Below are 17,584 nucleotides of genomic sequence, written 5' to 3'. Positions count from 1 at the left end.
TAATAAAATTATTTGAAATAAAAAACAAAATAATATTTAATCAATACAATGACAAAAGTTTGAGTAAATCGCCATTTTCTTTTGTCCAACCAAGATGGAGATACGAGGTTGGGGTTGAGCCGTGGGGGTGGACCCACTTTGCTTTGTCATGCAGCACATCAAACACTGAAGCCAGGTGTTTCATGACGGCAGCTTAATAAGACATGGTTTAAAAGTAAATTTAATATTGAAATAGTGGTTGTATTTTAAAGTAATTTTTTATTTTTTAAAAAATAATTTTTATTATTTTTATAAAATTTATTTTTTATATCAGTATTTCAAAACCATAAAAAATACTAAAAATTAATATAAAACAAAAGGCAATATTTTTTAAAAGAACTTTTGTACCGCAAAACAAATAATACCTAACTTGTGTTGATTTTCTTCCAACCCACAATTATAATATCCAATACAGTTTCAGTTTTGAAATATGTTGCGACGAACACAGGCTTTCTAAAGAATGGGATTAGGATGTTTAGTTTTGGTTTCGAGAGGGCCATCCTGTAAGGGTGCATCTAAAAATTTCATATATTCAAGGATGGTTTTGGAAAATTTTTAAACTTTGGATCCCTAGATTCATCCCTTTTAGTGACATGGATTTCTCAAGAGAGCAGCCAAGTAAATAAAATTAATATCAGCAAAGACAATATTAATATCTTAACTATGGAGACACTGATAAAAAAATATATATCACGATGCTTATTTTCTGTGAAATAAACCTTAGATTGAATGGCATGTTTAAGAAAATATAAAATCTTAGGACTGACTTGAAAACTTTGTCAATATGAATCTTTAAACTCCACTGACCCACCATTCCAAGCATTACTGGAAAAACCAGCAGCTACGTTTTCTTTTTCATTTGACTCTCACCACTACATCTTGTCACGTGTGACTCTAGTAAACTTTACCTAACACATGAAACATTTGTAATTATACCGTCAGTTATTTTTTTTAAAAATTATTTTTAATATTAATAAATTAAAATAATTTAAAACATTAAAAAAAATAATTTAAAATAAAAATAAATAAATCTTTCATGAAAAGTAGGTTGAACCGCAACTCAGTGACAGTTCAAAGTATTTTTTATTTAAAAATACATCAAATAAAATTATTTTATTTTTAAAAAATTATTTTTTACATCAAAATAATTCAAAAACATAAAAAAAAATTATTTTAAGTAAAAAAATACAAAATTCATCCTTAATTTTTTACCTTATCTGAAACAGGTAGTGTATCATGAATTGACTTGAATTTGTATTTTTTTAAATACTGACATTATTATAGTTTTTTTTTTATTAAAATACATAAAATATTTTCATTTTATTTTTTAAAATACCAAAAAGATATTGATTTTTTAAAATGGTTTGATATAAAACTTGAATAGGATGAACTTTTTAGTTGATAAATTATCGGGTTAACTCAGAACGTGGACCGGGTTTTAAAATCCCATGACTAAGGATATTTTTTCTTGAAGTGTCTTTTTAATTAAAAAGTGGATTAGGATAGGGCATTTTCGAAAAACAGCTGAGCATGTACAAAATCGACTTACACCTAACATTCAAAAAACTAAACTTGTCATTCAATTGCCCGCCAAACACCATGAATAAAACAGTTAGTTGAAGGCAGTGGGGCGCAGTAGCACACGAACCTACTAAAAGTCTAAAACCTACCATTCTTCTCTCCCATTATCTCCTCTCTTGCATCAAACCAGAAAGTCTTGTTACACTTCTCACTAAGAGCAGCCATGCATAGGCAAGTGATGCCACCTCCGGGGCATTCTCCTCAGAGATGGAAAGAAAGTTGGGGACAGTTAATTGCCTGTTTGACAATATGGATATGTGGATGTAATTCTTCCATCTTCTATTGCAATTTCTCTTTGATTGTGCCTTCAATCTGAGACGCATTTTGGTTATGATTTTGCAGTTTCAGTGAGTCTGCGATATGGGTATTTCGGGGATTCTCGTATGGTGCTTGGACCTAGCTCATCAAGGTTGATGAAGGCAAGTTCTGTATTTGTAGACCATGTTGAAGTGAGAGATGAAGATAAGAAAGGGGTTCTTTTATATGGGTTCTACGAGAAGCCTGAGTTAAGCTTTGAAACGAATTGGAGCGTAGCGGATTATATGATTGTTGCATCTTACAGTCGAAAGGTTACATGAAAGGCCTTACTTCATTTCGACTTATTTATATATTGCAATGCTGTTCCTTTTTTTTCTAAACCCTGTATTTTTTCTCTTCAGGGATTTTCCTTGTGGTTGAACAAGGGTTCGAAGATCCGAATGAGATGGGAAGCTCGAACCAGTATTTTAAATCAACTTCAAGTGGTGATGATAAAAGGTGCCTTCTTGAGTTTTTTCTAAGCAGAAAATGGTCCAACTGATTCGTAAGTTTGGCTTCAAGGTATAACCTAAGTACATGTGGCTCTGCAGGAGAACGAAAGTATGAAACATTGCTTCCAAAACAGACAAGTTCCCCTGATGCCCTCAACCTCAGCGAACCTCTGAGTGGTAATCCATCTGTCATTTTTTTTCATCTAGTTGTCTGTACCGTTGCTCTTATTCAAATGATTAACTTAGAATTTGTACATGGAGTGATGCCTAGAGGAATTCCATTGAATTCAGTGCTGTTTTGATGTGAATCTGCCTAGTAGAATCTTTCGTTCATAACTTTTGGCACTGAGTGCTTTTCAAGTCCCATGATTGGTTGTTTTCTTATTGGACTGCGATTATGGAGCGTGCTGAGTTAACAGAAAGGAAAGCTCATAAAACAGATGAATTTACAAGTGATGGGTTATGATATTCCAGACTTTTAATAGACCTGTAAATGCTTCTTCGATTGTTCAGGTAAAGAAGCTGAATACACGATCGAGGAGGACAACAGGTACTATCTTGGTCTGCTAAACACCAATCCTAAGAATATCATAACGACATTGAGTGTAAATGTGACATCCAAGATGTATGAGCTATCAAAAGCTAGGAACATGTGTTCAACGACACAGGGATCTTGCCGGCTTAAACTTCTGTTTCCCAAAACTCAATACGTTGTGGTGACAACTCCTGATAATGTAAGGGATTAACCTTTCTTGTCTGCTTACTTTTCTTTTTGTGATGGCAGACTATTTTACTTGAGCTGAACCTTGATTAGTGACTTGGTTGCAGGGAGATATAAATGGATGGAATATCGAGGTAGCTTTTGTGGCTCGTGCAATAATTTACGTCGCGATTTTAGGTGCAGTATCAAACGCATCTTGTTAATTTTATGCTTTGAATAATCTTTTGAAAATACCTGTGACCATGTCCTCAACTATTTTGTGCTTCGCAGGAGCTATCGTCATCATTATTTTCTTGATATTGAAATATCTTGGCGCTTGTGATACTGAGAGTACTAACCTAGTAGAAACAGCTACATGGCAAGCCTCTGAAACTTCTGAAACCGAACCTATAATGCCAGCTAAGTCGGTTCGTTTAACATACGGAACAAATGAAGAAGATGATGAAGGATCATCGTGTAGCTCTTCAGAGGATTTGTATGATGCAAAATTATGTGTAATTTGTTATGATGATCAACGGAACTGTTTTTTCGTTCCTTGTGGCCATTGTGCCACATGCTATGACTGTGCTCAGAGGTAAATATGTGAAAGAAACTGTGTATTCTATTTGAGATTTCTAACTCTTAAAGATTCTGATAAAGAATGTCTTTTGCAGGATAATGGAGGAGGACAACAAGATGTGTCCAATATGTAGAAGGCTTATTCACAAAGTAAGAAGATTATTTACTTCTTAGAGGATAACTACGAACCCTTGTGCGACTCCCCTTGCAAGGAATTTTGTGTTGGTGAAAAGATTGCTAGCTTGTTGTACCTGGGTGTAGCTGCTGTATGTGTGGTCCATGAATCTTTTTTTCATTCTCGGATCAAGCTATCTGGAATTTTCAATTTCGAGTTTCATCGGTTCCTGGTTATCATATAAGCATTCTAGTGAGCTGAATCCCTTCTTTAGAAATTATTATTCAAGGGAGTATTTTACCTCTGTATGCTTTCCTTTAGGGGAAGTCTCTGGATTAGCCAAAATGGAAGCCATTTCAATACTAGTTTCAGCTGCCTGAGAGTTGTATGGAGATCTTGTTCGGTTGCTAGATGTAATAACAATTTTTGGCGTCTGATACTGCATCTTGCAACGCAAAGATCATGTTTCTGTAGAGATTGACACGATCTATTGAGCAAATTATTTATCCAAATGCAGAAATTCCATCTTTCATATTACAAATCTGGAAAACTCTGTTAGATGACCTTACAGGGATCAAGCTGGTCATCTCTCAAACCAACATAAGATCCTTTCTTCTTGGTAGAAAGAAAATGTGAAAAGGCAGATGTCAGAATGCAACCGGCATCATTTAAACCAGTGTTCAGCCATCACATTGCTCCAGGGTCATTGTAACTTCAGTACCTGAAGGCTTATATGCACTTCACCATTATACTATCAACCTCTGTTCTCCTGACCCTTCATTTTACCTTAAGAGTACCCATGTCCAACACTGGACACTCGGACGTGGATATAGATACTCGACAGTCCAGTTTCATGAAATAAAACTGGAAAAAATGCTGAGACAAACATGGGTATGCATGTCGGACTCGCACCCGTGTCAAAGAGGCAAGTGTGAAAACACAATCACATCTTTTAAACAAGGCAAGTTAAGTCCTATGGGAAAATTGATCCTCTCAGTACATTCTAATTCTCCTACTGCTGCTCTCTTTTCTGCGAACAAGACTGAAGCGTGAAGCATGGATAAAAGTTTTGAAAGCCTGAACAACTACTGATAATTTGCCAGTTGCAGTTAAAAGTCCTAACCTCTCCACGGAAACCTCATTCTTGATTCTACTACTACTTCTTGCTCTTCTTGATGTTCCGTGTCCTCTCAAAACATCCACGTAAAATCAACAAGAACCTTCCACCGAGTCCAGGTCTCTCCCTGCCAATCATTGGTCATCTCTATCTCATCAAGAAACCCGTCCGTCAAACTCTTGCCAATCTTTCCAACAAATATATACGGTCCGATTCTATTTTATTAAATTTGGCTCTCGTCCTGTCATCCTTGTGCAATCTCCTTCAGTTTGCAGGGGAGTGCTAATGGCATAATTCTTGCAAATCTCCCTAGGCTGGTTGGGCCTAGGAAAACATGTTGGATATAACTATACCACCCTTGCTTGGGCCTCACATGGCAAGCACTGGCGCAACTTAAGGCGCATATCTGCTCTAGAAATCTTATCAACTAATCGCCTGCAAATGTTCTGTCATATACGTGCGCACAGAAAAGGCTTTATAAAGGTTCAAAGGGTGGTGAATTCATGACAAACGATGCCAAGTCAACTTTTTTTTATCTGACACTTAATGTCATTATGCGGATGATTGCCGGAAAGCGATATCACGGAGAGAATCCAGCAGAATTAGGTGAATCAAGGAAGGTCAAAGAAATAGTGACAGAGACCTTCGAATTAAGTGGAGCTACGAATACTGGAGATTTTGTGCCAGTCTTGAAATGGTTTGAAATGAATCACAATGAGAAGAGGCTGGCTATATTGCATAGCAAGAGGGATAAATTCTTGCAAGACTTGATTGAAGCGCACAGAGGAGTAAAGGACGGGTCTGCTTCAGATCAAGGGAGCAGTAAAACAACGATCGACATCCTATTAGCCTTGCAAGAAACTGAACCCGAGTTCTTTACTTACGAAATAATCAGAAGCATGATGACAGTAAGCACTCACTATACCTAAGGAGGAGGAGCTCTCCTGAGAAAGGATTGGCCATATGCATGGTTGGATTGACTTTGGAGTCATTTTCGAACGGGAAGGGTTAGTGCATAAATGGTGGGCATGACAGAGGGGACTGGACTCTGGTAATGAGTTCGCTACGTGGTGCCCACGTAGAAGAGGGGGATTTTCACTAGCGCATAAATGCATTTTGAAGATGGGCCTGCATAGAAAAAGTGGCCCAATTGTGTTTTTCAATTTCTTGAGTTGGGCCTTGTAGTTATACGCTCCCTTTTTTGGTAGGAGCAAAGTAGACTTCCAACCGCATAACTGAGCCTGTATAGTTTTCATGTATAATAAAATTTTCACAAAATAAACAAATATTTTTAAATTTTGGTCGGTTTGGACGGGCATTACCGAACTGGGGTTAAGTTTTTTATTATACATGAAAGAGAGTAGGGGAACATTTGCTTCAGTCGTTTGTTGAGAGTCTCTTTGCTACGATAGTTGTTTATTAATTGGATTTGTCTTGTTATTTTGGACACATGAATTTTGCTAATCTAGCAGATAAGGAGCAGATAGCACCTGCTCTAGAAAGTCGAGACTTTTCTGCGATCCTTCAGCCTTTCTGTAGCCGTATAGCTATTCTTAAGTCCCCTTCCTTGCCAGTAAAATATACGTAGAAAAGGCCCACCTAGAACATTTACAGAATTAAATTTAGATTAATCCTCTTTCAGACCAATTTTCTTTTTTGAAAAACTATTTTTTAAATTAAAATAACATGTTTTTTTAATTAAAAAACTAAAAGTCAAACCGATGGAGTTTCAAAATTAAAAAAACTCGGTTAATTCTACTAAAAATTTAGATTAATCCTCTTTCAGACCAATTTTCTTTTTTTGAAAACAATTTTTTAAATTAAAATAACATGTTTTTTTTTTTATTTATTTAAAAACTAAAAGTAAAACCGATGGAGTTTTATAACGATGATAATGGATTTGGGTAATCTAGCACGTAGGGAAAAGATAGCACCTACTCTAGCAAGGATAGACTCGTTGAGAATGGAGGTACTGTCATTTTTTTATCCAGCTCCTAGAAATTGGAGAGCTTTAATGGTGAATAATTCAAATAAATTGAAATTAACCAGGTCTTCGTCTCCATTTTCTGATGATGAAACGATGAGATTCATATACATTTGGTAGCTTTCAACGTTGTACTTAACTTGTAAGATTAATCCATCTCCTTTCCACATTTGACATGTCTGAAAATTACGTCCCAACTGCTTTCCGTAATTTAAAGTCTTGTTTTATAAACAATTTTAAATTTATAAGAAATTTTATTTTTTTATTTAAAAATATATTTTTTATGTTTTTATATTGTTTTGATATATTGAAATTAAAAATAATTTTTAAAAAACAAAAAAAAATATATTATTTTAATATATTTTTAAATAAAAAATATTCTAAAAAATAACTCCTCAACCCAATCAAATACCCGCCGCTTTTATTTTCAATGCATTTCACTTTCAGCTTTGTTTGGAAATACCGGCTAACCTGTGTTTAAAAAAATATAAATTTTATTTTTAAGTTAAAAATTAATATTTTATGATTTTGGATCGTTTTAATATGTTAATTTTAAAAATAATTTTTAAATAATAATAATAAAATATTATTTTAATATATTTCAAAATAAAAAATATTTTTTAAACTGCAACTGATACTATAGTTTCAGACAGACCTGAAGTTTACGAAGGCAAGAGTGGCAGCTCTCGTTTCATTGACTGTTTTTTACTTGATAGTTAATAATATTTTTGAATGAATTTATATATTGATTTTATATAAATTGAGGTCAAATTATTTATTTAAAGGAATTTTAAAACACACCCTTCATATCCGCTAAGTTTATTTCAGAATTTCTAACGTTTTTTTCTAAATACTGGTCTCAAAATTAACTTAAATTTAAAAAATAAAAATAATAACTTTAAAATGTATTTACATTTTCTATTTATCAAATTCTGTCCCATTTAGACAAGGAATGATGTAAAGTCTCTGCAAGTTTTTTTTCTTTTGTGATTACTGGAATAAAAATTCTACTCGTGTGAGAAAATATATTATCAAATTACATTCTTATTTAAAAATTCTAGTGCAGTACAAAGAAAGAATTTAATCACTTCCAAAAAATAAAGTATCTATCAAAATAACATAAAAATTATCTCCAAATAACACGAGGATACATTTAACTATTTTGTTTTATTTAATAGGTCAGTTGACTTACTGACTTGTAATTTGAATAAGGATATGAGTTGACTTGGAATGATTTTATTGACTCAACATGTTAATTAATAAAAAATTTAAAGGGCATAGAAAAATTATTGTTGGTTTACATCCATTTCACTGTTAATTATAATAGTAATTCATGATTTTTTTTATTATGATTTTTTAAAAACTTTATTTTTGTTAATTTTTTCATGGTTAATAATTTGACTTCGTAAATTATTCATTTTATTTTTCATCTTTACGGGGTCAGCGTGGTTTGTGTGATTTTACCAAGGTAACCTAGATTGTTCTAATTTACAAATTTAGTAGGGTGTTTTTTTTTAATTGAACTTGATTCTTTTTTTATCATCTATTGTTTCCTTGTACAGTTAAAAAAAATATAGTTTATGAGAAAAGCCAAGTTATTAAAATTTATAAAGTCTATGAATTTGTTCATACCTTTGGTTGGTTGACCTAACATATAAGTCTTGCAAGTTTTTTTTTAGTTATTTCTTTTATAATTTATCTTTTAATACTGGATTTGTTGAGAATTTAATTTTATAATTGATTTTGTTTCGTTTTCTGTAAAGTTATAACAGTCTTAAAAAAAACATCTCGGTATTAAACTAGTGTTTGATTTTGTGATTGACTATTTTTTTATCACTTAGTTCAATAAAAAATAGTCTTGAAAAAATAAATTATAACCACAATGTGATTTGTAACCCGATTCACAGGTTTGAGATACTAATCCAAGTTACCCAGTTTTTAAATTTGACGAGTTTACCTGTTGACAGATTTTTTTAGGGAGCTTTTAATTGTTTTTCATTTATTTTTTTATTTTATCATTCAATATTGAATTAATTAAAAATAAACTTTGTCGCACCCGACATCGCGGCGGCCCTAAAAATTAATTTTAAATCTTTGGAAAGAATGGATTTCTGGCATCCTATTCTTTAATGTGGATATTCTTGTTTAAGGAGTCGCCACCTAGTATTATGGTCACTAGGAACCCTAACTGGTCAACAGAGATTCTATGGTTCGGGACTGGTTACGTAAAAGGAAAGATATTATCACCCCTTAAACGTCTTGCCTGAGGCAGGCTGCATTGCTGGTTTCGTCTTAAATTGCTAAATGTTTTATTAATTTATGTTATGAAAATTTGCTTATAATATTCCTGACTCTGACGCCAGTAAATATTTAACTACGAATATTTCCAACTCTGGCGTTGGTAAATATTACGTAGCTATAAAAATAAATTTACATCAGTATTATTATTTTTTATTCCCGACTCTGGCGCAAGTGAATAAATAAATAATAATACATTTTTTTATGCACATATTTCTTATTTTTTTTAGCTAAATAAAATTGAATAAACGAATAAAAATAATATAAATTTAAACCGGTATTTTTATTCCTAACTCTGGCGTTAGTGAATAAACCAATAAATTTACATTATTTTTATTTATGCATACACATTTTTTATTTTTTATTTTTCTCTGCCTCTTTTTTATTTTTCTGTTTTTTTTTTTTATGGCTGGGCCGGGCTAGACCCAGCCCAGCATATATAATCTTTTTGGGGCTGGGCTGGGCTAGACCCAGCCCAGCATATGTACATTGGTGGCTGGGCTCAGCTCAGCCCACAGGGGCTGGGCCAAGCCCATCCGGATCGGCCCGGGTCACTGGCCCAAGCCAGTGACCCGGCAAAAAAAACTGAAAGGCACGCGTGACTTGTTCACGCGTGCACGAACACTGGTGAAGGTAATTAAATTACCTTCACAGTGTTCTTATAACACTTAAATTATTTCTTTGAAACGAAGATGCAAAAAAAAAAAGAAAAAGGGATGAAATCATACCTGCTTCTGGCAACTGGAGATACTTGCAACGTTGGTGATGATCCTCTCCTATTGTTCCCTCTGGTTTAACGCTGAAAAGATGATGCCGGCTTGCTGTGTTTTGTTTTGAGTGTTTTAGCTTTTGTGCAGGGGCGTCTGCGGAGTGACTAGTAATTGCGGGATCAATTATCTAGGTATACTGATGTTCCTTTTCTTGCAGGGACGAAAACCATTGCCGATCTAGTGACTCTCCTCTCACCTTTTCCCTTTCTCTGTATCGCTTTTTTTTTTGGTTTTTATCTCTGTTTCTGTACTGTGATTTGCTCTGTTTCTGGGTTCTGTGTATTTTTGGTTCTGTTTTTGATTGCTCTGTTTGCTTTCTGGGAATTCTGGGTTTCTCTTTCGTCTTTTCTTTTTTTTTTTTTTTGCTCTCCTTTTCTCCTTTTATAGCCAAACTCAACCTCCTCCAGTTCTGTTTTTGCAGGACTGTATTATGCATGGTTATCGGCAAACGACTTGGTCCAAGATCAAATTTGTTGCAGATTATCCGCTCCCCTGATGAATCGGAGATTCTCCTGTTGAATCGTGATGGAGAAGAACACACGGCTGTTCCTTAGCAACGGTGCCGTTTTGGCTGGAAACGGGAGTTTTCAATTTGATCCCTGAACTTTGGAAGTTTTGCAATTGGACCTCTCAATTAAATAAAAATTCCTTTTAATTTTTCCCTTTTCTGGATACATTTCAATTAAATCCCTCAATTGGTGCAATGTTTACAAAACAGTCCTTAATTCATGGATTATTCAATTTGATCCTTAATTAATTCTTTTAATTTTGCCCCTTTTGGATAAATTTCAATTAAGTCCCTGAATTTATTTAATTAATTAAATCAAAGTTTAATTAAGTCCACAAACTTATTAATTTTTTAATTTCATTAATTAAACTAATCCAAATTTTAAGTAAAGTTCCAAACTTATTAATTCTTTAATTTCTGACCAATTTATTCTCAAATCTGATAATTTTATCCCTAAACATCAAGATTTGTTGTCTTAACCCAATTGTCAACTATATTTAATTTTTATTATTTTGATCAAAAATTAGGTTATGACAGTTGCCCTCTCTTTATCATATTTACTATGCAATGCTAAAAGAAAATTTATTTTCTTTCAGCTTTGTGTAGTAAATTTATAAAGAAAATTAGATACAGAAAGAACTTTTGCCTTTTTTAGAGTCCTAAAAACTTCGAAAACCAGAGATTGACACAGGACTTTTATAGAGAAAACAAGTCCTTTGGAAGACAGCCTATCCTTTTTTTTTTAAAATACGAGGGCTCGAAGGCGCACTCGAATGGAAATAAGACAAGGGCTCAAAGGCGCGCTCGAATGTAAGACGAGGGCTCGAAGGCGCGCTCGAATGGAGGTAGGATAGAAAATGCACTACCTTTGATGGTCGAGGGCTCGAAGGCGCGCTCGAAAAGAAATAAGACGAGGGCTCGAAGGCGCGCTCGAATGGAGATAAGACGAGGGCTCAAAGGCGCGCTCGAATGTAGGTAGGATAGAAAATGCACTACCTTTGATGGTCGAGGGCTCGAAGGCGCGCTCGAAAATAAATAAGACGAGGGCTCGAAGGCGCGCTCGAATGTAAGACGAGGGCTCGAAGGCGCGCTCGAATGGAGGTAGGATAGAAAATGCACTACCTTTGATGGTCGAGGGCTCGAAGGCGCGCTCAAAAAGAAATAAGACGAGGGCTCGAAGGCGCGCTCGAATGTAAGACGAGGGCTCGAAGGCGCGCTCGAATGGAGGTAGGATTAGAAAATGCACTACCTTTGATGGTCGAGGGCTCGAAGGCGCGCTCGAAAAGAAATAAGACGAGGGCTCGAAGGCGCGCTCGAATGGAGGTAGGATAGAAAATGCACTACCTTTGATGGTCGAGGGCTCGAAGGCGCGCTCGAAAATAAATAAGACGAGGGCTCGAAGGCGCGCTCGAATGTAAGACGAGGGCTCGAAGGCGCGCTCGAATGGAGGTAGGATAGAAAATGCACTACCTTTGATGGTCGAGGGCTCGAAGGCGCGCTCGAAAATAAATAAGACGAGGCTCGAAGGCGCGCTCGAATGTAAGACGAGGGCTCGAAGGCGCGCTCGAATGGAGGTAGGATAGAAAATGCACTACCTTTGATGGTCGAGGGCTCGAAGGCGCGCTCGAAAAGAAATAAGACGAGGGCTCGAAGGCGCGCTCGAATGTAAGACGAGGGCTCGAAGGCACGCTCGAATGGAGGTAGGATAGAAAATGCACTACCTTTGATGTGGAACTGAAAGGTGGTGGAAAAAATACAAAGATTTGTTTTTTTTTTTTTTTTTTTTTTTTTTTTTGGTGGCCTAATTCTCATGGGCAACCTGCCCAGGTTGAAAAATTCTCCAAAATGATAATTTTTCAAAAGCAATTTCAATGTTCGCCATTTCAAGTTGGCCTTCCACTGGATGGATTCTGTTCAAAATATTTTCTAATGCAAAAGTCATTGCTCAATGTTTCAAAGTTTAAATGATATGCATGCATCTTTACCTGATTTGAAATATAGGCCCCCATTTCTTCACAGTCTTCTTGTTGATTGCTTGGTGAGATCTTGCTATCTGATTTGAGTCATCCTTGTCGCTTGACTCCTAGCCCACTCGATTTGGCCCATGTAAGTTTATTTCCAGATTTGTTTACATAACTCATTTTTTTGAGGTGCCCATCGTGACTCACTTGCTTGCTAGAGATTTTCTATTCATTACCCCTCATCTCACTGCTAAAAACATTCGGTATCACTTGCTGAAAGGGTCAAGCTGTCTTTTGTAAACCAAAATGCCCCTTTGTCTTGTTGTAAAGGATGATAGATTTTCCTTAAACACAATGTTGCCCCCTTGTACTGGTAGTTGCCCCCAAGTGTGCTATGTCACCGACTTAGATGAACAATAGTTTTAAGAGGCCACTCTCTCATTTGGCGAAGGAATATGGGTCTAGAATGAATCTTGAAATCTTGATCTTGCATTTTAAAAAACAAAAATTATTTCGATGCGAGTCTAAAACAATTTGCTTTTGAAATCTAGCAACTCCTTGGTTTTTTTTTTTTTTTTAAAAGAGATTATTTGCTCTTGTGTTTGGCAATGAGGTCTTCGGTGAAAATATGTCATGAGATGACCTTTTGTTTGAAGTGAAGGGCTCGAGAAAATAAACTCGAGGTTTCGTATGAGAAAAACTTGTCTCTTTTTGAACATTTATTTTTATCAACATGAATAATAATGAGTAGTTTATTCTTGATGTCATGAATCTAATGAAAAAGTATTCTTTGCATTTTGAGAGCATTGTTTATTGTTATAGATTGCTTGCTTGCTTGATTAGAAATGACTTATATAGGTACGTAACGTAGGCTGTGGTTTTCGGCTATGAAAGAAAAGAATATAAGGCTCAAAGAGTGTTTCAGGGTTTCAAAGACTGAAGATCACGATCAATAGTTTGATTTTTGATGTCATTCATATTTTCTCTTGCCGCTCTTCTTTGATTTGCCCCTCTTTTTTCTTTTTCATTGCTTTGCTAGAGCATACTCTTGGTTATCACTTTTTCTTGTGATTTGGACATGCCCCCTAGCATTTGAGTTTCTTGGGCTCTTTTACCTTTTGGCTTTCTCACGGCTTTATCATCTTTCTTGATCATTGAAATTTCACTTGCCCCTTACTTTTTCTTATGATGTGGGCATGATCCCTAGCATTTGTGTTTCTTGGGCTCTTTTGCCTTTTGGCTTTCTCACGGCTTTATCATTCTTCTTGATCATTGAAATTTCACTTGCCCCCAGTGTAGGGTATGATCTTAGTCGGGAATTTTTTATGAAAGAAAAATTATTCCGGCTCAAAAAGGGTTTGCAAGGGATGTACTTATTTTAGAACGTGAAAGGAATAACAAAGATGGCCTTTCCTCATTTCAAGCGCAAGCAGCTATGATCAATAAACTTTGACCTCGTTTAATGTGATGGTTTATTCTTTGCAAAGATGCATTTCATGAGTTATGAGCAACAAGTTCACTACATACCATTATTCATACATTTAAAAACACATTTAATAACACTGTCAAAAAAATAAAAATCTTCATGCTTGTAACATTATTATTTTTTTTATTTAAAAAGATCTGGTATGATATTAGATGGAGCGCCGACTAATAAGCTTAATTTATAACTTGATTGAAACAATTAAAACTATTTTTTTATAAAAAAATTTAATGGTGTTGATTTAATATTAAAAAAAATCTTCAAAGCTTTGGATTAATTGTTTCAATTCACAGAATTTGTATCCTGAAACTTGGACAGTGACCGGTAATAACTATGCATGCGTTTGCACTGACCTCATAACGTCAATAGCACTTCCTTTTTTTAATCGACGAGATAAGATAAGCAGGCACGACTTTTCTTGTTTATTAAAAATATATTAAAATATATATTTTTATTTTTAATATTAATATAATGAAATTATAAAAATATTAATTTAATATATTTTTAAATAAATATATTTTTAAAAAGAATTTAAAAGTTTGTTTAAAAGGGTGATGATGGTTATTTTTAAAAATATTTTTTATTTTAAGATATATTAAAATAATATATTTTTATTTTCTAAAAAAAATATTTTTAATATCAACATTTTAAAATAATTTAAAAACATAAAAAATACATCAATTAAAAAAAATTCAATTTTATTAAAAAACATTTCAAAACACAATAACAAACAAAACGCTGACTCCATTCATATATAGATAGCCTCATCAAGACACATAGAAGTAATACACCTTCCTCAAAAACAAGGACTGTGGCCATTAGCAAATCCATGGCAACCTTGTTTCTCTACTTTCCTGTGTTTTTAGCCTTGTATGTCATAACTACTCACTTCCTCAACAAGATAAGAAACTTCCCACCTAGTCCATTCCCTTCACTGCCAATCATCGGCCATCTCTACCTACTGAAGAAGCCACTTTACAGGACACTATCAAAAATCTCCGATAAACATGGCCCCGTAATCTTGCTCCAACAAGGTTCTCGTCGACTGCTTGTTGTCTCCTCCCCTTCAATAGCTGAAGAATGCTTTACCAAAAATGATGTTGTCTTTGCAAACCGCCCACGTTTGCTCATTTGCGAAACACCTCGCCTACAACGGCACAAGCGTTGTTTGGGCCCCCTATGGCGACCACTGGCGAAACCTTAGGAAGATCGTCTCTATTGAAGTCTTGTCTGCATACCGCCTCCAAATGCTGTCTCCCATACGTCTGGAGGAGTGAAGTCAATGATTTGTGTTCTCTTCCGTAATCAGAACCAGTTTGTAGATATGAGGACAGTTTTCTTCGAACTGGTACTGAACATCATGATGCGGATGATAGCTGGAAAGAGATATTATGGAGAGAATGTTTCTGATGTGGAAGAAGCCAAAAGGTTTCGTGCAATTCATACTGAAAGCTTCTTGCTAGGTGGCCAAACCATTATAGGAGAACTACATACCGTGGATTAAATCAAAAGAGATGGAGAAGAGATTGATAGAATGCAATCTAAAGAGGGATAGTTTCTTGCAGTGTTTGATAGAAGAGCAACGGAGAAAAATACTGGAGGGTGATTGCTGTGGTGAAAAGAAAAAGAATTTGATTCAGGTTCTGCTGTCCCTGCAAGAAACTGAACCTGAGTATTACACGGACGATATCATCAAAGGGCTTATAGTGGTAAGAACTTTAATCATGTTTCTTTATTTACTGATTCTTATGATCAATGGAGTTGCGATATCATAATATATGCAGCACTGTTCTTGTATGTTAAGTGGATGAAATCTTAGTTATCACCAATTATATAGATATGGAATTAAGTAAAATAGTATGGGACGCCACTACTTCGCGGGGAAGAAGTGACATATTTTGTCGTTGGATCTTGCTTTTGTCAAGAAACTGGCTATGCACAATTGCAGACTTTATGTATCAGAAAAAGTCAAGTCATAGACGCAACCAAGGTGTATCATTGAATTGACAAGGGTGTGGGAGATCACTCTGGTGATTTGGTTTGCATCATCTTTATTTGATATTTCTACAAGCAGTAAGATACCTCCACTGCTAGAAGTTGTTTCCGTGTCAAGTTACACACCTAGAATAAGATATCTTCACTGCTTGCATCATCTATATACAGAATTAATTACCATATTTTTGGTTTGGCGTGTAGGTGCTCTTATTGGCAGGAACACACACTTCATCTACTACAATGGAATGGGCACTTTCACTTTTGCTTAACAATCCTGAAGTCCTCGAGAAGGCTCAAAGAGAAATCGACGAGCAGATTGGGCATGATCGTTTGATGGATGAAGCTGATCTTGCCCACCTTCCCTACCTCCGCGGCATCCTCAACGAAACGTTACGGATGTACCCGGCAGCTCCGTTGCTAGTACCTCACGAGTCATCAGAAGAATGCCTGGTTGGAGGATTCCGCATTCCACGTGGCACGATGCTGTATGTAAATGCGTGGGCCATTCAAAATGACCCTAAAATCTGGCCAGACCCAGCAAAATTCAGACCTGAGAGGTTTGACAATCCAGAGGTGGCTAGAGATGGGTTTAAGTTGATGCCTTTTGGGTATGGAAGGAGGAGCTGTCCTGGAGAAGGCTTGGCCCTGAGAGTGGTGGGATTAGCATTGGGCTCGCTCCTTCAATGTTTCGAGTGGCAGAGGATTGGTGATAAAATGGTGGACATGACCGAGAGTCCCGGGTTCACCGTTCCGAAGGCAAAACCACTGGAAGTTATATGCAGGCCACGCCCAGACATGCTAGGGCATCTTTCTCAAATATAAACTATGTATTTTTCCATGACTCCCGGTAGTGGTTGGCATCATGACATGGCTCTACCCGTAGGTTATCCGACCCGCATAACCACTGCTATTTATTGCCATGTGAGTCTTGACAGACAACAATAATACACCACGTGGAATTGATGATGAAAGAAAATATGGCTGCCTTCCATTTCACTTCTAATCGAAAGAATAACAGTCTCGTATCATGTATCCTACCTCCATTTATAAGCTACCGTTTGTATGACAATCAATCTCCACATTTGTGCAAGGATGCAGCCTTGGCAAGACATCAGGAAATTGGTGTGTTGTGAGAATTTGTAATATGACCAAGCAATATAAGCCTAGTTTTGAAGTGAGGCCCTCATGTGTCTTCTTCGCTTTTTGTCTGGGCCTTGCTTGAGATTGCAAGTCCACGCCAAGGTTCTGCTTTCACAGGACTGTTCCACCACTCTAAGCGTGTGGGCTTCATTCAAGACGAGGAAGACAAACCAGTCACAACTAGTTACAATCATGGTTATTAAATATGCTTAATAGTTAATAGATCCAATATGCTTTTGTCGTTTGTTGACAGCCTCCTTGCTACGATAGTTGTTTAGTAATTGAATTTGTCGTGCCTTTTTCTAATCCAGCAGATAGCATGAAATTAACTATAAGATAAAAACGTAAAAAATGAAGCATAACGAGTTAAAAAAAAACAAAAAAAAGGAAAACTTGTTGACACTTCGTGAATATTAGAGCGGCCAACATGGTCCCGATTTTTGTTTTGGACAACGACACTGACTATGAAGTCATCGAATTTTATGCAGCAAGTTTTGAGGGTGTTAGAAATCTACGGGAAAATACATTACAAGATAATTGAAACGATTGCCAGTGATGAGTACTA

The 17,584-nt window shown here is 35.7% G+C and overlaps 1 protein-coding gene and 2 pseudogenes across 1 annotated transcript; all 3 read left to right on the top strand.

The window, feature by feature from the left end:
* The first annotated feature begins 1,677 nt into the window (after positions 1–1,677).
* LOC118036478 (E3 ubiquitin-protein ligase APD2-like) lies at positions 1,678–4,275 on the top strand. The gene is made up of 7 exons (XM_073404317.1): positions 1,678–2,189; positions 2,280–2,376; positions 2,469–2,546; positions 2,883–3,103; positions 3,198–3,267; positions 3,361–3,664; positions 3,744–4,275. The coding sequence occupies exons 1-7, from the start codon at positions 2,004–2,006 to the stop codon at positions 3,820–3,822; spliced, it is 1,035 nt and encodes a 344-aa protein (XP_073260418.1). The 5' UTR covers positions 1,678–2,003; the 3' UTR covers positions 3,823–4,275.
* A 629-nt stretch (positions 4,276–4,904) lies between these two features.
* Positions 4,905–6,065, top strand: LOC118035409 (cytochrome P450 81Q32-like; annotated as a pseudogene).
* Positions 6,066–14,655: 8,590 nt separating this feature from the next.
* LOC118036486 (cytochrome P450 81Q32-like) lies at positions 14,656–17,057 on the top strand (annotated as a pseudogene).
* The last annotated feature ends 527 nt before the right edge of the window (positions 17,058–17,584 follow it).

This window comes from Populus alba, chromosome 14 (assembly GCF_005239225.2).
Source record: "Populus alba chromosome 14, ASM523922v2, whole genome shotgun sequence".
Lineage (NCBI taxonomy): Eukaryota > Viridiplantae > Streptophyta > Magnoliopsida > Malpighiales > Salicaceae > Populus > Populus alba.
This window is presented reverse-complemented; position numbering and strand designations above follow the sequence as displayed.

What these genes read in the sequence shown, in the direction of transcription:
- LOC118036478 (XM_073404317.1), top strand. Translation starts at nt 2,004, where the DNA reads ATGGTGCTTGGACCTAGCTCATCAAGGTTGATGAAGGCAAGTTCTGTA. An exon ending in TTGCATCTTACAGTCGAAAG is followed by an intron (nt 2,190 to 2,279) that starts GTTACATGAAAG and finishes TTTTCTCTTCAG; the next exon opens with GGATTTTCCTTGTGGTTGAA. An exon ending in AATTTACGTCGCGATTTTAG is followed by an intron (nt 3,268 to 3,360) that starts GTGCAGTATCAA and finishes TGTGCTTCGCAG; the next exon opens with GAGCTATCGTCATCATTATT.